Below are 18,182 nucleotides of genomic sequence, written 5' to 3' on the forward strand. Positions count from 1 at the left end.
TTGTTCTTTCTATAAGAAAAAATAAAATTAAATGGCCAAATTTCTTAAAGAAAAAACTATATTTTATTTTTTGCATTTGTTAATGTTTTGATCATTACTCGTTTTTTTTAGTATTTCCATAAAAAGAAAAGGATAAAAATAATTTACATGTTTTAGCATTTTTATAAGAAAAATAAAAATACAAAAAATATTTTTGGACTTTGTAACACGTTTTATAGTTAATTAAGACTTGGCCAATATTAAAAAGGTTTATTAAGCTTACAAACCTAAAATTTCAAAAACCTAACTTTGATTTTCAAAAACCCCAATTAGAAAAATATTTGTTATTCAATTTTAATATTTGGATGTATGGACTCAATATTTAAACATTAAGAGGAATAGCCTCTTATTATAATTTTTTTTATATCAAAATGACGATGAAATTTTTAGTTAAAGGTAAAATTGAATTTTCTAAAATACTCTCCAAGTAGGGGTATTTTCAATTCAATATTTTATAAGACCAGAGTTAGGAATATTTGATGTACCATATGACATGTGAACCTATTCATAGCACCTTTCCTGTGATTTAAGCTGGGTTTTATGGACCTAACATAGACCCACAACTAGGAGTGACAAAAACCAACTAGACTTTTAGAACATATTTATGTTGAAATTTTGACCAAAGTTTAAATCATCATAGTAAATCCACATTCACCTAATAGATAGATCACCAATAGTTTAAACACAATAGACCATTAACAATTAAGATAAAATCATTAATGCAGTCCATCTTCAATAGGACGCTTCAGAGGTGACAATATCTTTCCTATAGTGTAATCAGTCCCTTACAATATAATCTATATTGACCGGTTAAGGTTTTCAAGTAATTATAATATTAGATGATAACTTCTTAAACAAGATATTTTTCATTAAAGAACAATGTGCCGGATATTTATTCTTTTTCTTATTTTTCAAGGTCATCACGATATACAGCACAACAATCTCATATGTCTATTTAGGTTAGTACATGTGCCTTTTGACACCCAAATAAGTTTGGTTTTAGTTGAGATTTTTTTGTGTATGTAATGTTTTTTTTTTTATTTTATGAAATCTATTTTTTCCATAAAAAACATATAATTTTGAAGATGCTAATGCCATTACAAAGAAGTTTAAGTAAAGTTTTTCATTCTTCTCATTGGTTTATATCCCAAATCACTTTTCTAAAAAACACACATTTTTAATTACTTAGAAGTCGATCTAGGTTCTTTTTTACCTTTAGTGAATTTAGTTAAAGTAGAGTTTAAATAAACAACTTATGTTTTTAAGATCTCGTTTTCTTTAACTAATTTCTTATTGAAAATAGATGAATTAGATACATCTTTCAAAGAATCTAATTGCCTTTTAAAACCAATATTTATAGTTAATAAGACATCCTTTTTGTTTTTGCAAAAAATCAAAATCTTTTGAAATAGTATCAAGTTTGCTTTCAAGCAAAATATTTTTCTTATGCACATTTTTATAATCATGATACAATTCTTCAAAACCATTTTGTAATTCATCAAAAGTAACTTAAAATTCAAGTTCATTTACCTCAACAATATCGATAAAGCTTTTGACCATTAAACAAGCTTTCTCTTTGGTGAATTGAATATCACTATCAAATATAAATTGTTAATTCTTTAAAGTCAAAGTTATCATCCTTTAAAGAAGTTGTGCTATCATTCTTATCATCCCAATTAGTTACCTTTATTGTCTTTTTTTTTTTGTCAAACTTAACTTTATTTTGAAATTAGAGCAATCATACTTCATGTGACTTAGTTTCTTTGATTCATAACATATGATATTATCTATATTACTTGATTCTCCTTTATCATATTTTTCTCTTATAATGTTCCTTCAATTGCCAACCTTTTGCTTTTAAAAAAACATTATGAATTTTTTAGCAATCATAGTTATGTATTCATTATTATATCTATTTTTTTCTTTATGGGTTAGTCACCGATTTTAACACTAAAGATAATGCTAAAGATTGCCTTTTGGTTTCATTATCTTTAATCTTAAGCTCCTTGTTTTTTTTTTTATGAGCAATTAATGAACCAATAACTCATCAAAGTCAAGAGTTTTAAGATTGTTAACCTCGTTTTTAGTTGTGACTTTCGGTTCTTAATCTCTAGGTAAATACCTTAAGATTTTACCAATCATTTCCTCATTTATGTTTTGTTTACCTAAGATAACAACTTCACTAATGAAGATAATAAAACTAGCATGCATTTCACGTATATTTTTGTTGGGCTCCATCTTGAACAATTAATATTCTTTAGTGAGGTTAGTCAATTTATAATCCTTAACTTGACCTGTTTTTTTATGGGTGACTTCCACAAGTTTTCAAATTTCAAAGATCATTTTATAATTTTTAAATCCTAATGAACCCCACATGATTAAGTGTATAAAAGAAAGCAATCATGGCCTTAGCATTATAATCATATCTTTTTTTTTTTTTATATTCACTTATGGATTTTAGATAAACTTCTCCATCTAAACTCATCTTGGTAGGATGTAAATACCAAGAAAAAAAATATAATAATAAAAAATAAAAATCAAGGCTGGATTAAATTTAAAGGAAATAAACTAAACTAGAAAGAAGTGGGGGCAAAACAAATACACTTAAAGAAGATGGGGCCTAAATGCAAATAAGAATAATTATAGAGCATAAGTACTCCTCTTGTCACCAAAAACAGATCTGGAGATAACATAAAGAAAGAAAAGAGGGAGTTTTATATTCATTTTTACAAATCAGATGGAAACACTGGTGGGAAAGGATTAATAAGAAGAGAAGAGGGAAGGGTCGGTTGCCCTTAAAAAGAATAATAAAAAAAGGGATCGAAACTTTGATGCGTATCGGGTAAAGTATTCTAAACCTGCTTTTATGAGTCATTTCAAGTTGATTATGAATTGATGCCTGGATGTTAAATTATAGATTTTAGTTCTTAGACTTAAATTGAAGAAAAAGTATGAGTTGCTAAATTAAAGAACTTCATGTGTTGTGTGTAAATGGAAAGGCTAACTAATGAAATTGGTCTTGCTCGATTTGGAGTTATAGAACTCCAGCTATAGGTTACCAAAATGAGACAGTGACAGTTTAAAAATGTCTAGACAGTGACGGTTCAAAAATGAGACAGTGACGAGATAGTGACAGTTCAAAAATGTCTAGACAGTGACGGTTCAAAAACGAGACGGTAACAGTTCGGATTTTAAGTATAAATAGTTAAAATATATGTATAAAGGAATGATGACTACGGTTGCACAAAGAATGACAATATTAATGGGTGAAATAACAAAAACATAAAATATTAAAAAAAAAAAGATGATGATTGAAAGAAAGACTTATTGGTTGTTCATATGTTTATAATAAAACATATCCTTGAGTGAGAAAAACTTCTGGGATAAACCTGTGAATTTCAGGAGGGACCACAGGCGTAGGGTAACAACAACAGGGGAGTACAAATAGAGCTTCTATTTCAGGTAGGTGAATCGCACCTATACTTCCTAGTTAATTTCCATGATTTATTTATATTACCAATGTGAAATGTGAATTTCTGAATGTATGGGTATTCAAGGTGAAAAGTTGTGTTAATTGCCAAATAATGAAATTATCATTGACAAAGGAAATATGAGAAGTATGTTTTAAGGCGTAAACCAGCATACATTTAGTGTATATTAGTGTCATAACCCAATTTTTGACCCTTTTTTTAATTATTATTATTATTTTATTTACTAAAAAAAATGATAAAAAATGATGATAAAAAAAATAATAATGATGAAAAAAACAAGTAAAATAAAATAAATAAAGAATGAATTAAAATTTGGGTTAAGCGCAACATGATTGGAAGTTTTAGGGTTTAATTAAACTTTGAAATTAATCTAATTAATCCAATCAAGGATTTAATTGGAGAATTAATAAGTTTTGAGACTTAATTAAGCTTGGAATTGATTTAATTAATCCAATTAAGGGTTTAGTTGGAGAATTGATAAGTTTTCAGACTTAATTGGACTTTGGATATAATTGAATTAATGAAATCAGGGACTTCATTGAAGAAATAGCAATGTTTGGGGTTAATTGAGGGCACGATTGCAACAAATTAAAATCCAAGGACCAATGTATAAATGGCGCTGAGATGCAGGGGTGCAATTACAATTTACCCAAGGACTGTACTGCAAAAATTCAAATGTCGAGGATCAAAACGCAAATTGCCATCAACACTGTTCATCTTCTTCACCCGAAAACAAGAAGAAAACGCATGCCTTTATTGCATTAAAATCCATGCAACCGCATGGCATTCTCTGGTTATAAAAACTAGAGAAGGAGAACCGACAAGGAGGAGAAGAAAAGGCAGAGAGGAGAAGGACTGAAAAGGACACAAAAAAACCTAGGAGAGGGGAGAAGAAAAGAAAAGTGAACCAGACTTTGTTTCCTCTATTTCTTCTCAAGGAAACAGAGGAGGTAAAAAAAAGCAACGAACAATTAGGGGCAGAAAAACTGGAGCAGTGATGATAGAACCGGGGGGCTGAGAAGAGAGAAACAGAGAAAAAAAAAGAGCCACGGACTGTGGAAAAGAAAGAACGCAGGGGGGAAGACGCAGGAAGAGAAGAAAGCAGAGGAGACATAACCAAGAGGGGCGAGGAACCACAGGACCGGGGGAACTAAAGGAAAAGAAAAGGAGTAGACATTCGTCCCCTGGTTTCTTCTCAAAGAAACAGAGGAGACGAACGAACAAGGGGGCTGGGGAAAAGAAAAAAAAGGAGACACGGAATCAGTTTCAACCATCTCTTCACCGTCTGGGTAAGGGGATCACCATGTATCGGTTAGCATACATTTAGTGTATGTTAGGATCCCGGATAAGGGGATCACCTTGGAATGACTCATATGGAGTGATGATGATGGTACCAGTGATATTGGTATTGGTAATGTAATAAGCAAAAATGATCATGTTTAATCTCATAAAGTCTAGGATGAAGGTTGAAAGTGGCAGAGGGAATAATTAATAATAGTTGGACAAGGAAGGGATTCTAATAATAATAATAAAAAAAAACTAGAAGGGAGAAGCAAATGAACTATGAATACATGTTACCTTGTTAAAATTGTTAGATGTTCATGTTGTCATATTTATTGTAATATTCACCCTTTCAATAATATGTATTTTGTTTCAGGATCATCACTTGCACGATAAGAGTAGATCCTAGCTTATGTTCCCTTCTTGTAATCTAGTCCTAGGGAGTATACCCTTGTATTTTGTAAATATAAAAATGTTTGTATAACTTAATTTGTATAATTAATGTTTAAACTTGACTGAATGAATGTAACCATGTAGTTTATATATTCATGCTTCATGCCTATGTAATTATACTTATTTATTTTTATCTATCCATAATGATATCTTATTATATAATGCGTATCGCAAATATTGTGGTTGATAAAAGTGAGTATAAGTGTGGAAATTGAAAACCCAAGATGATTGGTTCGGGAATTGAGTTATGAGATGCGAGCTATTAGAAGTGTAAATAAATTCATGTCAATAACCTCGGACCTTCCGGTATATGGGGGAACTCCATCAAATTCTGGTAGATTTTAATACGAAGACCATGAACATATATGTACAAAAAAAATATTATTTGTTTTTTTCGATTGATATGAGATTGTCGTTTTATCCAGAAATGAGGGATGTTACATTTGGTATCAGAGCCGATCTCACTGGTTGTCCGGTTGTGCCAACGGGGTCGTCGGGCTCCTTAAGGGGGTGGATTGTAAGATCCCACATCGGCGGGTGAGGGGTGTGTTGTTGGCCTTATAAGTGGTGCTGGTTGCCAACTTGTTATACGCGTTTTAGGGCGTCAGGCTCAGAAATGGGCTCGTGTCACCAGGAACAAAACCGTGAGGGCGGTAAGGCCCAAAGCGGACAATATATGGCAAGTTGGGCCGGGCCGTTACATAGGATGAGTATAACCACTCTCAATAATATCCCACAACTCAATATCAATATATTCAAGAAAAAATTGCATCATAGCTTTCCAATAAGCATATTTTTTTTTTCCTTTAAAGTAGGAAACCCTAGTTTTTAATTGACCGTCTAGTATCATGATCTTTTCTCCTAAGTGATGAAACTTTAAACAAGGAGTCCAAGCTCTTGAAGTGTTCTTTCATTTGATAGAAATGACTATATCACCGATTTTGGATGGAAAAGAGTTATTTACAAGAGCTTAAATGTAAAATAAGTTAATCATTGAGTGTAAAACAAGTTCACTCCTGAGTGTAAAATATGTTTGTACAACTCTTTTAAATTACAAGTTTACCACTTATTTAAAAATGGATAAGAAAATTTTTAGTGTTATAAAAAAAAATATAAGACCTTATTTGATCCAGTTTATGCAATCCATTTAATATAATTTGAGTGATATTACCAAACTATATGACAATTTCTTTCTCGTAAGGTATCTTTTACCATATATTAATTTTGGCAATAAAACTATTTTTGATTGATACATTTGGCAACAAAAAACTTTTTTTAGGTAAAAATTATTTTTGTGATATCAAATTAAATTATATAAAGAATTGATTACATTAAATTAAGTTTAAGTATCTTTAAGTCAAGTTTGTAACAAAGGAGTAGATATTGCTTCAATTTGATATAATTAAACTCCTACATCATTAAAACTTTTGACATACATATTAAATTCAATAATTGTTGTTATCATCAAAATCATTATTCGATAGACCTGTGGACTAATAGTTCATATTTGAGTCCATGAGTTTGAGAGATGAGAGAGAGAGTAGTTAAAAAAACAATGAATGAAAGAGAAAATAGTTGATTGCCTAGATTTCATTAACAAAAAACCAACTCCAATTAATGTTTGTCTCTTCTTTAACAATATACCATATTATAAGCATTATAAATAACTACAATTAATAACTTTGCTTTGTACATACCATATAAGTGAGTGTCATCAATATTAATTAGAGGACGACAATGTTAAAAAGCCATCAATTAAAACACCAAATGCCCAAAATATTCTCTAGAATGTTGCCTTATTACCATAAACTATTTTATGATCCTAAGGGACAATCATTTCATGATTTGAATCTCTGATGGCTAGTAGTGTTTTAAGCAAGTTTTGAAATAACTCTTCGTGTGTACTAAACAATTGCTCAAATATTTTCTATTTAGCCATCCATTCCTTCAAATATGAGATTCACGTCCATAATCCATATCCATTGTAGCTTGAATTGTTGCAACACTTGTACTTATATCTATTTTCATAATTATCAACATCATCTCGGCAATGAGATCTGAGTTAATTTGATGATGACATTGCAAAATAAATGAGTTTTGATATATATGTGGCCCTTTCAATTTTGAGATCTTCCATGAATTAAACCTCTAGTGATATCCTCACGCATATACCATTTACTTATGGTTCTTGAATGCATTGCAACTAAATATAAGTTTTAGTTGAACAATATACCTTGTATTGTAATGAATTCTAGATATACCACTCTTAACTGCAATAATGTGTTCAAACTTGTCTCAAAATTTTTGTCCAACCTTCAATTCATCAATTGTTGAGCCTAAATGGTTATAACTACTAGCATGATCACTACATATGTATTGGTTATGGATATTCATAACCTGAAATCCAGGAGTAGAAGGTGTCATGTATTGATTTATAGGCTTAATTAACTCAATATTCTCATATTCCCTATCTTCCTTCTCTTCCTCAACTTTATTAATGTGACGATCATCTTCATTGTTACTTGGTTTGGATTCTCCATAGCAATATAAAGCAAATATCATGTCCAATTGAGGTTCCAAATTAATAATTTCTTGTGCCAATGTTTGTCTCTTTACATTACCACTAAATCTAGATGGATTAACTGCTTATATGTCCTTTGAGTGTTACTTGGCACCCGATTGAACCCTATGCTAGAGGAGTTTTCTTATTTTGATCTATTATTAAAGAAGAGCTCTTACATTTTAATCTCATTAATACTAGCAAACTCAAACATTGATTTCATATTTCTATCACCATAAATGGGTATACCGACATAATAGCTTGACTAACCCTAATTTGCAACATCTTTCAAGTAATATTAACTTCTATTTCAAGCATATTCTAGCCATTGTAAGTAATTTCATTGTCGATATCGATAATGATATCACCATAGAAGCATAACATTCTAAAATTACAAGACATTCTATCAAATAATATTAACATAATACAATATATGCCTAATTTATTTATCAATATCGTGGGGTTTAATCAAGGTGAATAATTTATCAACAAAACCATAACAGTAACATCATTAATGAAAACCTAATTTCACCGGGTTTCACTATCATAACGAAATAATCAACTCAATTTATGTATTTCACAACTAATTAACTTATTTTATACCTAATTCAAAAAATTTCTAATTTAACCTAAAAAACCTTAACTATAACCTTAATTAACAATCTCCAGCAGCTCAAAATCATTGATTATCTTAAAAAATAACATAATTAACAACTTAAATCAATGTAATTTATATATAATGAACCTAATATAAACCTAATTAAAAAAACCAAATTTTTTTCTAAAATCATTAATTCTAAACCCTAACTTTTCAAAATCAACAATTAACATAAATTAGTATAAATTATATCAAATGATAGAGGGGAAGTGTTGAAATATACATCTTAATGTTGAATATGGATGATGACTAGTGGTGGTGGTAAAAAAAAAGAGAAAATAAAGCAACAATGAAGAGTGAGAGGGTGAGCTTAGTGGTAGGAAGAGAGGGAGTGGTCATTGGAGGTTAATATGGAGAAGGATGAGATTGTGCTATGATGAGAGCATAGTTTTAATACCCAGCCCGGCCTAGTAGGTCGAACTGGGGCTAGAACCGAGTCGGGTTGAAGAAAAAATAAAGAAAGAAAAAACACGGTGTAACCCGGCTGATCTAGCAAAACAGGGTCAAGACTCGGCTGCAAACCCATTGACTTTTATTTTATTATTATTTTTTTATTAAAACGTCGTTTTGATTTTGTTATATATAAAAAAATTGACCCAGTCGACTTGTTGACTAGGTCAAAACCTGGAATCTGAGTCTTGAACCGGGCCGGATACAAGACCGGGTCTTTACACTATGAATGAGAGAGATAAAGAAAAAAAAGTATAAAAAAAAATCAAAAAAATCTAAAATTTAAAAATGATGGAAGTCCCAAACATGATTTATGGCTCGCATGTCTGAGTATGACATGCAAGTTATAGATAGCATTTGATACTAAATTATGAATGCTAGATTTTTAAATATTTTTTTTTGTTTGTGTTATTTTACTAATTTTTTTTTAACTAAAAAAAACTATGTTTTCTGTGTTGTTTCATGTCCACGGCTACGAGGTTTTCACCTTTTAAGTTTGACTTGAACAGAGTATAACTGTTGTTGAGTTTGAATTTCGGCCTAGATGTTGCCACGTCAGCACAATTTTGACTTCTCCGAACCTGCAACCACCTTCCCGGCGCGTGCAAACCTCTGTGCCTACTAATTCTCCCCACTTTCCCTACAAATTCAGCGATTACATTCCACGCCCCAGTCCCTACGTGAACGAACCTTTTAAAATTCAACAATCAAAACTCCGCGCCACTAAACTCTCTACTATTACCACCATCACGTGAATACCACGCGAACGCCTCTCCCCTGCCTGATTCGCTCGTGTAGTACACGTTGTTGGATACCACGTGGGTCTAACTTTCTTGAAAGTAACTCTTAAATACACGAATGCACACGCACCGTACACCTGTCAGATAAAGATAGTGAAGCGAAGTGACGAGCTCTAGAGAGAGAAACAGTTTTTCTAGAGAGAGAAAATCTCGCATTTTTTTGCCCTTAAAGTTTTAGAGAGAGAAAGCGAAAGCCAAAAGAAATCGAAGATCTCCACAAAACCAGAGCTCGAAACCCTAACCTTAACTCTATCCCTCTCTTTAGAAATCCCTCTCTCTATCTCTATTTGTATATGGCGCTGTATAGATATATGTTTCTGTATGTATAGGTCTTTGGATCGAGAAAAAGATTCAATAAAAGGTTCGTGCTTTAAACCTAATTTCTTGTGCTTTAGTTCTGTTTTTTTTTTTTTTTGCCCATATTGAATTTCTATGTGTGTTGGGTTGATTTGGGAATGAAATTATGGTTTTTCTCTGGGCGTTGTGGTTATATAGGAAACCCTATTTTGGGGTTTGAGGGGAATTTTGAGGGGATTAGGGTTTTGAAAGTGGGAATTTTGAGGAAATTAGGCTTTAAAGAGGGATTGGGAGAAAATTAGGGTTTTAAAGGGGAAAGTTAGGGTTTTTGGGTGGTACATGTATGGCTTCTGGGAGTGTAGTAGAAGCAGGAAATGAAGGAGGAGAAGTTAGGGAGAAACAAAGGTATACAGAGAGTAAAGTTTACACTCGAAAAGCCTTTAAAGGACCCAAAAGGAACAGCCTCACCAGCACCAGCACCAGCACCAGCACCAGCACCAACAATAACACCGCCACCACCACCGCTGGTAACAATAACAGCAACACAAACCTAACCACCACTAGCACCGCAGCTGCTGACAACAACAACGTCAACACCACAACAACCACTGCCCCTTCTGCAACTGAAACCGCTACTGTTCCAACCACCACCTCCACTGCTGCAACTGAAACTGCAGCTGCTCCAGCCACTCTCTCCACCACTGCAACTAAAACTGCAACTACAGCAGCAACTACGACTGCAACTGCAAATGAAACAAGGGACAGGGACAACAACGAGGAGTTGGTTGAAGTGCGAGAATCAGAACCTGTAGTGGTAGACAACACGAACACTGCCCAGCAAGTGCAACAGCCTGTTTCTCTCTCAATTGTAGTTTCTGATGATTCCCTCAACCTAAACCGGCTGGAAGTTCAGGAGGTGGTGCCTAGTGTGAGAGAGAAAGTTGTGGAGAGGGGACACGCTGTGGGGAATGGGGTGTTTCTGAAGGAAGGGCTTGATAACAAGGTGAAGGTGGATTTGTTGTCACGGTCAAAGCAGGAGAAGAGGGAGCTCAAAAAGAAGTTGGAGAGTGAGCTTGCTTTGGTTAGGGATTTGGTGAAGAGGATTGAGGCTAAAGAAATGCAGCTTGGTGTTGGTAGGTTGAGTAATTCGAGGGTGGTGTTGGTGAATGATAGGGTTGACAATAGATTGACGAGGGTTAATTCAGAAGTGGGATCAGTGGGTGTTCCCCGTGAGAGTACTGCTATTCTTACTCCTACTCCTAGGCAGTCTAGGCCCTTGAATCAGCTTAGTATATCGGTGCTAGAGAATAGCCTGGGTGTGGGTGAGTTTGTGGAGAAAGAGAAGAGGACACCAAAAGCAAATCAGTTTTATATGAATTCAGAGTTCTTGCTTGCAAAAGACAAGTTTCCACCAGCTGAGAGTAACAAGAAGTCGAAATTGATTGGGAAGAAGCAGGGGGCAGGGGAATCTGGATATGGGTTTGGGACAAGCACTAAGATTTTCAAGAATTGCAGTACGTTGCTTGACAAACTGATGAAGAATAAGCATGGTTGGGTGTTTAATACTCCTGTTGATGCGAAGGGTCTTGGTTTGCATGATTTACTTTACCATTATCAGGCATCCAATGGACTTGGGCACGGTGAAGTCCAGGCTGACCAAGAATTGGTACAAGTCCCCAGAAGAGTTCGCAGAGGATGTGAGACTTACATTTCACAATGCTATGAAGTATAACCCGAAAGGGCAAGATGTTCACGTAATGGGCAGAGCAGTTATTGGATATATTTGAGACCAAGTGGGCTGTTATAAAGTCAGATTATGATCTTGAGATGAGGTTTGCTGCCAGTTATGAGGTGAGTATTCCCACACCCACATCAAGAAAGGCTCCTCCATTTGTACCGCCCCCACTTGATATGAGGAGGATTTTGGATAGATCAGAAATCAATGACTTATCCTATTATTGATACCAGATCCAGACCCAAACCCATCACCACGACACCTTCTAGTAGAACCCCTGTTCCAAAGAAGCCTAAGGCAAAAGATCCACATAAGAGAGACATGACTTATGACGAGAAACAGAAGCTTAGTACAAACCTCCAGAGCTTACCTTCAGAGAAAACTGGATAACATTGTACAGATAATAAAGAAGAGGAGTTCAGCACTGTCCCAACATGATGATGAAATTGAAGTGGATATTGATAGTGTTGATGTGGAGACTCTGTGGAGCTGGATAGGTTTGTAACCAACTACAAGAAGAGTTTAAGCAAGAATAAGAGAAAAGCTGAACTTGCCCGTTCAAGCTAGAACAGAGGCTCAGCAGAATGTGCAGCAGAAGGTAAAGTGTCTGACCGTGTTTTCTCAACCAGAAGCGTTATTTTCTAACAGAAATATGTGGTTTTTTTAAATTTCATCTGGTGATGTTTCTTTGCAGATCCCAGCATCAGTTGTGGTGGAGGCACCAAAAGAAACAAAAGCAGGTAAAGTTTTCTGTTTGTTAGTATTAATTTCATTTTGGTTAATTATAGTTTGGTTGTATTGTTTATTTGAAACATTGCATCTTCTGCTGGCAGATGAAAGGAACGCCTCCACTTTGTCACCTGTTCAAGTGGAGAAACAGGGAGACAATGGAAGTAGGTCTAGTAGTTCAAGCAGCTCCAGCAGTGATTCTGGATCTTCTTCAAGTGGTACTCCATCACATTTCTAATTTTGTAATTTCTGTCACTGTTATGTCTCATAAGTAGGGCTGAGCATTTCTGGTTCGGTCCGGTTTTTACATAAAAAAATTAACCAAACCGACATTATTAATTTTAAAATTTTAAAACCGAAACCGGTTCGAACCGACCGGTTTCGGTTCGGTTCGGTTTTTGTTGTTCAAAAACCGGTAAAACCGAAAGCAAATCTCAGTGCCCGGTGCACACAAACTACAAGCAAATCTCGATGTCCAGTGCCCACAAATTACAAACAAATCTCGGTTTCTGTTGTTCAAGAAAACAGATCTGCCCACAAACTCCAAGCAAATTATAATATAATAATAAAAAAACAACAATCCACAAGATGCAGAGATAAACTTGAAATGGAGTTAGAATCTTAATCTTCAAAAAGTTATCTCTTTTTATCTGCCCATCTATGTAGTTTGATTAAATAAATGTAGGGGTGAACTTAAAGAGATGAAAGATAAAGAGAAAGGGAGGGGGGGCTACGGTGAGAGATGAGAAGCAAAGAGAAAAAGGAGAGAAGAAAGGGAAGGGGGGCCCTACGGGGAGAGATGAGAAGATGATGAGAGGCAGAGAAAAGAGAGAGAAAAGAGAGGGGGATGATGAGATGGAGAGAAAGGGGGGCTGTTATGAGAGGGGGGAGGGAGGTGGATGATGAGAGGGAGAGACAGAGGGGCAGTGAGAAGATGATGATGAGAGGGGAGGGGGGGCGTCTGCTGAAAGTTAGTTTAGGTGTAGGGTTTTTTTCTATTTATACTTGTTTTTTTTTTTTAAAGTGCTTGTATGGTTGAACCGGTTCGGTTCGGTTCGGTTCAATCGGTTTCGGACTTTAGAAACTGAAACCGAACCGAACCGAACCAGAATTGTTTTGTGATTTTTTAATCGGTTAATTCGGTTTTTTTTTTCGGTTCGGTTTTTTCGGTTATTTTTTTTCCGGTTTTTCCGGTTTAATCGGTTTATAGGTTTTTTTGCTCACCCCTACTCATAAGTTTGTTCTGATGTTTGGTGAAGCCTTCTATTTATTTTTCTTTATCTGCATGATTATTGCAGACTCTGACAGTGACAACTCCTCAGCGTCTGGATCAGATGTAGGGAATTAATTGAGTACTCGAGTAGTTCTGGTGGGTAAATATTCTCCTGTGGTTGGCTTGAAATGTTTGTATTACTTTTGTTTGCTAATAACCTGTGCGTTTTCCTGCCTTTTTTTTACCCGCTGTTGATTATACAATATTTTACTCGACTTCTGCTATGTCACCTTATTGTCATATTAGCCCATGTCTTTAGTCTGGTCTTCAAGCTTTACCTGCAATCTAGTTACAATTTGATGCTGATAGTGTGGTTGTAAATGGAAAGAATGTGTGGTTGCTTAGGACTTGCAGGATGTGTAGGAACAACAGTCCTTATCTGTGATTTTCTTGTGAAAAGCTGAAAACATAATTCTCTGCACATTATAACTTTATTTGATTGTCCTTGTAGGGTCTCTCAGTGAACAAGAATGTGATTGCTCAAGTCAGAGTGTAGTTTGGTGATTAACCGTTTCTTGCTTAAAGTGTAGTCTAGTCATATGGGTTCTGAATTCTGATACATACTTGTGGGGTTCCACTCATGGGTATGATTTTCTTATAGGCTGGGCATGGATTAATGAGTAAAAAAGAATTGATGTAAAAGGACTTTGTGGCGTGGGAGAAAAAATGGGTTCAGATGACTATGCATCTGCTCCAATATTGGCTGCCTAATGTAATGACTTGGCAGTAGAAATTGGTTTCTAAACAGTAGAGCACCTTTAATGCATAAACTCTAGCTCACCATGACAATTTGGGTTGGATTTGATCGTTGGTCATTAGTGAGTTTAAAATGTATTTTGTTTTAGATTGTTAGTTGGTTATAAGACTACTATGACCTACTTGTGGATCAACTATGCCCCAATTCCTGTATGTCTTTGCTTTTGTTGAGGATTTATATGAAACTTTGAAGCTTTTACCTGATGCAATAATTAGAGAAATCTTGATGTTGTGGTATATTCTGGATGGCTCTGCGCTTGTGCAATGTTATGCCCACAAAACACTGGAGAGTAGGCTGGGGAATATAGAGTAGCTTGCCCTCATCCCTTCCTAGGCTAGATTGTGTGTTTTGTTTAGGAACTTGATCTACCTACGTGGAACCTTTCCTGAACAGTTCTGAAATTCTGAAGGTGGAATCTTGGTATGTAAACTGGTTTGGAATCCTGGGATTATCTTGGCAAACAAGTAAAAATCAGCAATGAAAGCAAATCAATGGCCATAAGAAACATGCTAATTTGTGGGATAATTGAAGCCTGGTTATTTTTCTAGAGTAGTTTTCCTGTTGTATATTGCCATCTCTGTGCCCCCCCCCTACTAAACTTGTGGTGGAAATGCTTATATGCCTTCTGAATGAGTGAAAGTGAAACCTGTAACTTAAAGGATGTTACATACAGATTGGCATTAGTTTTTGTGGAGTGTCGAATGCTTGTATGAAACTCTGTAAATAAACGCGCTGTTATCAGTTGAAGTTTGGTCCATGGTTGTACGCAGAACTTTCCTCGCCATTCTGCATTAGCTAGTTGATGAGAAGTATTTATTAACTTGTTATCGACATTTTCTAAAGTTTGTTTATTAAATACAGAGGCACCAGTGGCTAATCTTGGCTTTCCATTTTTCTGTGACAGATCTCAGAAATTTAGGGTAGATGGCTATCCCCATGATGGTGATATCATGAATTCCAGATTGAATAGGAATCTGCCTTTGGTGTACAGTGAAGTTCTCAAGGCAACTGATTGTCCTGCTAGTGCAAAGTGGAGTCTCTTGTTGGAACTGGTTTCTTGAATCTCCATGTGGCTTATCTGTGTAGTCTTGAATTTGTATAATACGCCTTAGAATGTGATGATGATTAGATACAGAGTGGTGATTAGATTACAGTGCGTTTGTTTCCCTCATCATGTGTACATGGCTAACTACTTCTAGTCATTTTAGTTTTAGCTACCGCCCCGTTGATTTTGTGTTAGCAGATGCAGGATTCATTGGTGTTTATAGAAGAGAGATACTCTGTGATTCATGCTCATGAAGTTGTTATAATGGCCAATAATTTTTCTGAAGATTGTATGTTTGTGGTCGCGCGCAGATCATATGGCTCCACCATTCCTGCTCTCCTCGAACGTTTAACAGATGTCTTGAATCAAAATTGAAATTCTTGTACCTCATGGGCTCCAAAATTTTACTGGCTGTGGTGGATGAGACTCGAACTCTCAGACCGCCACCCCGCTGCAGGCGGCTCCATGAACCAAACAACTCCGTGATTCCCCACTTGAAACATTGTAGACCAGTCACTCCATACTCCTTGAGCAATAACCTTCACCCAACAAGTCCACAAATGCGAACTCATTAGCTCAAGCTCATGCACTTTTCAGCTCTTACAAGATGCTCTCTTCTCTCTCTCGCCCCTATATTTTCATCAAAACCAATCTTTCTCGTCGTCTTCTTCGGAGTTTTCACCATGGTCTGGTCTGCAATCACGGAGAGACAGCCCATTAAACAAGAACCGGATGGGCCACAAACACCTCCCTCGTCAATTGATACCAAATGGATCTCATTGGACTGTGCTTCATCTCTTGCATAACTCGGTGCTCTTGTTGTTTCTTCTAGTGACCCTCTCTCAAAATCCACAATTGAACATCTTTATTTTAGTGCTTACGAGTTTTGTGTTAGTATGGTTTATTTATCAGTTACTTCCGTTGAACTATTTTCTAGCATCACGAAGAAGAGATATTTTTGTGTGCATTAGTGCAGGCATAGCTTTGACATTATCAAGTTCATGTCAGTGGGACTGGGATTTGTTGCTTTCAATTTCAACAATTGTTGGAAAGTTGAGGATTCACTTTCATTTATGCTTTTCTTTTTTCTTTTTTAATATGGGTGTTCGAGCTAGCTTGCACGTACCTCAACTAATCCAACGTGCCCTAAAGTTAACAGCTATATAAGCCTATAAGTGGCCTTGAGGTTTGTGATATTCAAATTGATAACCTATAAGGAGCAAACTTAAAATCTAACCAGTGAGTTACATCCCTCTGGATTTCATTTATGTTTTTTTTAAAAAACTGCCATTTAGCTTGATTTTCTCGCAAAAAAAAAAAAATGACATTACCTTTGGATGTTCTAGAAGTAATTTGGGAGGGACTTTTGATGATTTATTGATTTGGATATTACTTGTTGGTCAAAATTGATAACCAATTATTATATGTGAAACTTAATTGTGTTGAGTTGTTGAATTATGGTAGTTGGATATTCTATGGTGATATTCTAGGTATCCCAAAGAAAAATTCGAGCTTTTTAAAGATTTAGGCTTCCATCTTAATGCTTAGTAAATGCTTTAATAATCTTTTTCACATTAAAAAAAAAACTAAAAGATTTCAATGTTTTTACCATGAAACAAGATTTATTGCACTACAGATTTGCTACAATGTAAATAATATTGACAATCCACAAGTAACTACCAATGAAGTGAAAATTGAAGGATAAAATAATCTTTCTACGAGGTTCATTTGACATTATCAAAATTAGTCGAGGGAAATCACTCTTCTCTTATTGGATAATTGGATATTTTGCTTCCTGATTTTTAAGAGTTTGTCTTCTTTGAAGTAACCTAGTCTCATGATTTAGGTCATGGGTTTCAAAGATTGACCTGTTTTGACTTTATTTTTTTAATTTTATCTTTTAATATAGGTTATTAGGCCTTCAATTCTTGATTTTTTTTATTTTTTTTAATGGGGTTATCTTAATTTCATATCCAAAGTTATAGGTTAGTCAAGTTAGCCTCGGTGACATAGGTTTTTTTTTTCAAATTTTTTAATAGATTTTTTTTTAGTTTCGCCTTTCATTATTTAGTTTTTTTAAGAGTTGACCTTCATTTTTTTATTCATTTTCTTTTATACAGGGTTATCATGACCTCACAAGCAAACCTCAAGTTTAGCATATTGACTAGAGTCATTATAATTTTAGCTTATGCAAGCGAGGAGCTACATCTGATTTTAAGCATAGTATCTTTTTAAGAATTTGTCAGGCCCAATACTCAATCCATTCTCATTGATAATTATGTAAGCTCCATTGGTGTAGACTTCTTGAACCACATAAGAGCCATACCATTTGGGATGGAACTTGTTGCCCTTGTGTTTTGACATGATTATCGAGTGTCGTACTGCCAAGACAAGATCTCCAATTTGGAATAAGCAAGGTCCCACCTTTTGTTGAAAGCTTTATAAAGTCAGGCTTCATAACATTATAATCGTTGTTGTGCTTCAAGATGCTTTTAATCCAAAGCTTCAAGCTCTTTGAGGCATAGACAGACACTGTCTTTATTAGAAAGTCCTTCTTGGATCGCAATTCTTAAGATAGAAATTTTGACATTCTAGTGGAAAGAACAACTTCAAC

At 34.8% G+C, this 18,182-nt stretch overlaps 1 protein-coding gene across 1 annotated transcript; it reads left to right on the forward strand.

Moving 5' to 3' along the window:
• The first annotated feature begins 9,852 nt into the window (after positions 1 to 9,852).
• Positions 9,853 to 15,666, forward strand: LOC118046636 (transcription factor GTE4-like). Its single transcript, XM_073404150.1, is given in 10 exon segments — positions 9,853 to 11,629; positions 11,631 to 11,789; positions 11,791 to 11,966; positions 11,968 to 12,142; positions 12,144 to 12,249; positions 12,252 to 12,362; positions 12,459 to 12,504; positions 12,598 to 12,711; positions 13,792 to 13,862; positions 15,428 to 15,666. Coding segments are annotated over 6 exon segments (1,953 nt in total). The 5' UTR covers positions 9,853 to 10,372; the 3' UTR covers positions 12,332 to 12,362; positions 12,459 to 12,504; positions 12,598 to 12,711; positions 13,792 to 13,862; positions 15,428 to 15,666.
• The last annotated feature ends 2,516 nt before the right edge of the window (positions 15,667 to 18,182 follow it).

The sequence above is a fragment of the Populus alba genome, chromosome 13, assembly GCF_005239225.2.
Source record: "Populus alba chromosome 13, ASM523922v2, whole genome shotgun sequence".
NCBI lineage: Eukaryota > Viridiplantae > Streptophyta > Magnoliopsida > Malpighiales > Salicaceae > Populus > Populus alba.